The sequence below is a fragment of the Sinocyclocheilus grahami genome, unplaced genomic scaffold, assembly GCF_001515645.1.
Source record: "Sinocyclocheilus grahami isolate Dianchi unplaced genomic scaffold, SAMN03320097.WGS_v1.1 scaffold2833.1, whole genome shotgun sequence".
NCBI lineage: Eukaryota > Metazoa > Chordata > Actinopteri > Cypriniformes > Cyprinidae > Sinocyclocheilus > Sinocyclocheilus grahami.
In genome coordinates this window covers 7,887-10,119 of record NW_015508009.1, presented here as the reverse complement: position 1 = coordinate 10,119, position 2,233 = coordinate 7,887, and the positions used below count along the sequence as shown (strand labels likewise).

Sequence of the window (2,233 nt, the reverse complement as noted above, 5' to 3'; positions counted from 1 at the left end):
GTACTACAACGTAAACATGGTTTATGAGGACACTTCCTGTGTCACCGTAAAACAAAAGGCTTAAAAAACACAAAACGGTGTTTTATGAAATTCAAAATTTGCCAGTAGTTTTCTGTGAGTGGTAGGTTTAAGTGTAGGGTGATAGAAAATACAGTTTGTACAGTATAAAATCCATTACACCTATGGAGAGTCCCCGTAAATCACAAAATACAAGAATGTGTGTGTGTGCCCCAGGCGGAGGAGAGAGCTTGTGTGTGTGTGTGTGTGTGTGTGTGTGTGTGTGTGTGTGTGTGTGTGACCTGTATGTGGCCGGTGGGTTTGCTCGTGTCCTGCAGTTCATGATGATCTTGTCCTCTGGAGACTCTTCAGGGTAAATGGTGTCGACAGGCTGCTCCTCAAACACCGGCCCGAAACCTGACGACTCGTCTGAGAAAAACACAGTGAGAGATTCAAAACACATTCAATACAGCACCCAGCAGCGTTTACCATTAACAAAAGATAAGAAAACTACGCATATTTTTTTAGTAGGATTTTCTATGGTTTTGAAAAAAGTCTCTTCTGTTCACCAAGACTGCATTTATTTGATCAAAAATGCAGAAAAAAACAGTAAAATATTATTACAATTTCAAATAACAGTTTGGTTTAGATCTTTTAACGTGTGTGTGTGTGTGTGTGTGTGTGTTGAAGTACTAAAATAACTACAACAAAACCTACTAAAACTTAAACTTGATAAAACTATATAGACATATACTTTAAAAAAATAATAAATAGAAAAAATAATAATTCAACGAAAAAATAAAATGCAACGAAATCATGAACAGTGAAGAGTGGATTGCTAACATTAGTTCATATTACTGTCCATCCATCCATACCATCCAAAGTTTTATTTCAGAGACAGAGAGAGTAAGACTGGAACATTATGAAGATGAATCATGCATAATAATAGCAACATTAGGAAAGTAGAAGCAGTCCATTCTGGCGCTCAGTTCCAGCTCCATTAGTGCATGCTGGGATATCAGTCAACAGAGACGGACGCGGCACAATTAATGCCGATGAATAACTCATGAACACCAGCGCTTCATCACCGACCATCACCGCAAACCTCCTGAAGATCTCCTGAAGTGCTTTCTTCTACACAAACAGAGAGCAGGAGACGCTCCTCCTGAGAAAGAGACCTCAGATCTCCAGATCACAGGTCTGGATCATGACTAGAGATTCATTTGGGTCTGTTTTTAGTTGTAGGAGAAATATCTGAAACATCTCTCCTGAGATCTGAATGAGAAACTGTGAGCGCTGAACGCTTTACTGATGAATCCTGAAGAAATACTGCATTTATAAGAATTCAATTTAAATGTGAACGAGAGTCACATCAAATCAAAGCCTCAGTCCAACATCACTGTCACCTATACAATGACAAACAAACTACTGAATAATTCCACGCTGATGAGGACAAATCAGAGGAGTTTCACTCAAATTCATCCAAAATACTATGCAGGCCAAGTTCTGCCAGTGAATTCAAAATAAAATAGTTGTGATTTTTTATTGCACAATTCAGATTTTTTTCCCCCTTGCAGTTCTGAGTTTATATCCCACAATTCTGACCTTTTTACATCATGTTTTTTTCTACTTTCCACGGAATAAAAAATCTAAAAAGTTAGTTTTTTCTTGCAATTGCACGTTTATATTTAGATCTCACAGTTCTGAGATCTTTCTTTCATTCAAAACAAATATATAAAAAAAAACTCACAATTGCAAGAAAAAAGTCAGAATTAAGTTGCAATTACCTTTTTCCAATAAAATACAGTTTTATAGTCCATACAAATAATTATAACCGGTTCCATATTTTCTAAAAAAAACAAGTCTCATTTTTGAGGAAAATTCAGTAAATGAAGAAACTGACGGAGGCTAATCGAGTGCAAATGAATGAAACTCATCTGAAGCTGGCGTCTTGTCTGCGTCTGATCAGATATTAATTATTCATGAGCACTTCACTCATAGCTTGATGTCATTAACTCATTCACGGCTGTGTTACGGTTTCTTGATTATCATACAGAACGTCCAGAAATCACAAACGCAGTGACCTGAGTTATAACGAGGACGATCTCGACAAAACAAGAAATCACATTCATCTATTGAAAGAAAACTTAAGCGCAGTGTTATGAACTTTCATAGTTTTTTCATTGTGACATTATTTATTACCCCCCCCCCCCCAATCTGCACACATTGGTGACAT

General features: G+C 37.0%; 1 protein-coding gene across 1 annotated transcript in view; it reads right to left on the bottom strand.

Annotated features, from left to right (window-relative positions):
• Nucleotides 1-2,233, bottom strand: part of LOC107575713 (contactin-1a-like) — a gene marked incomplete at its 5' end in the record, with an annotated part of 26,706 nt that overhangs the window by 17,693 nt on the left and 6,780 nt on the right. The window contains one exon of the mRNA XM_016262060.1: nucleotides 300-426. Coding sequence (XP_016117546.1) covers nucleotides 300-426 — 127 coding nt within the window. The remainder of the gene's footprint in view (nucleotides 1-299; nucleotides 427-2,233) is intronic.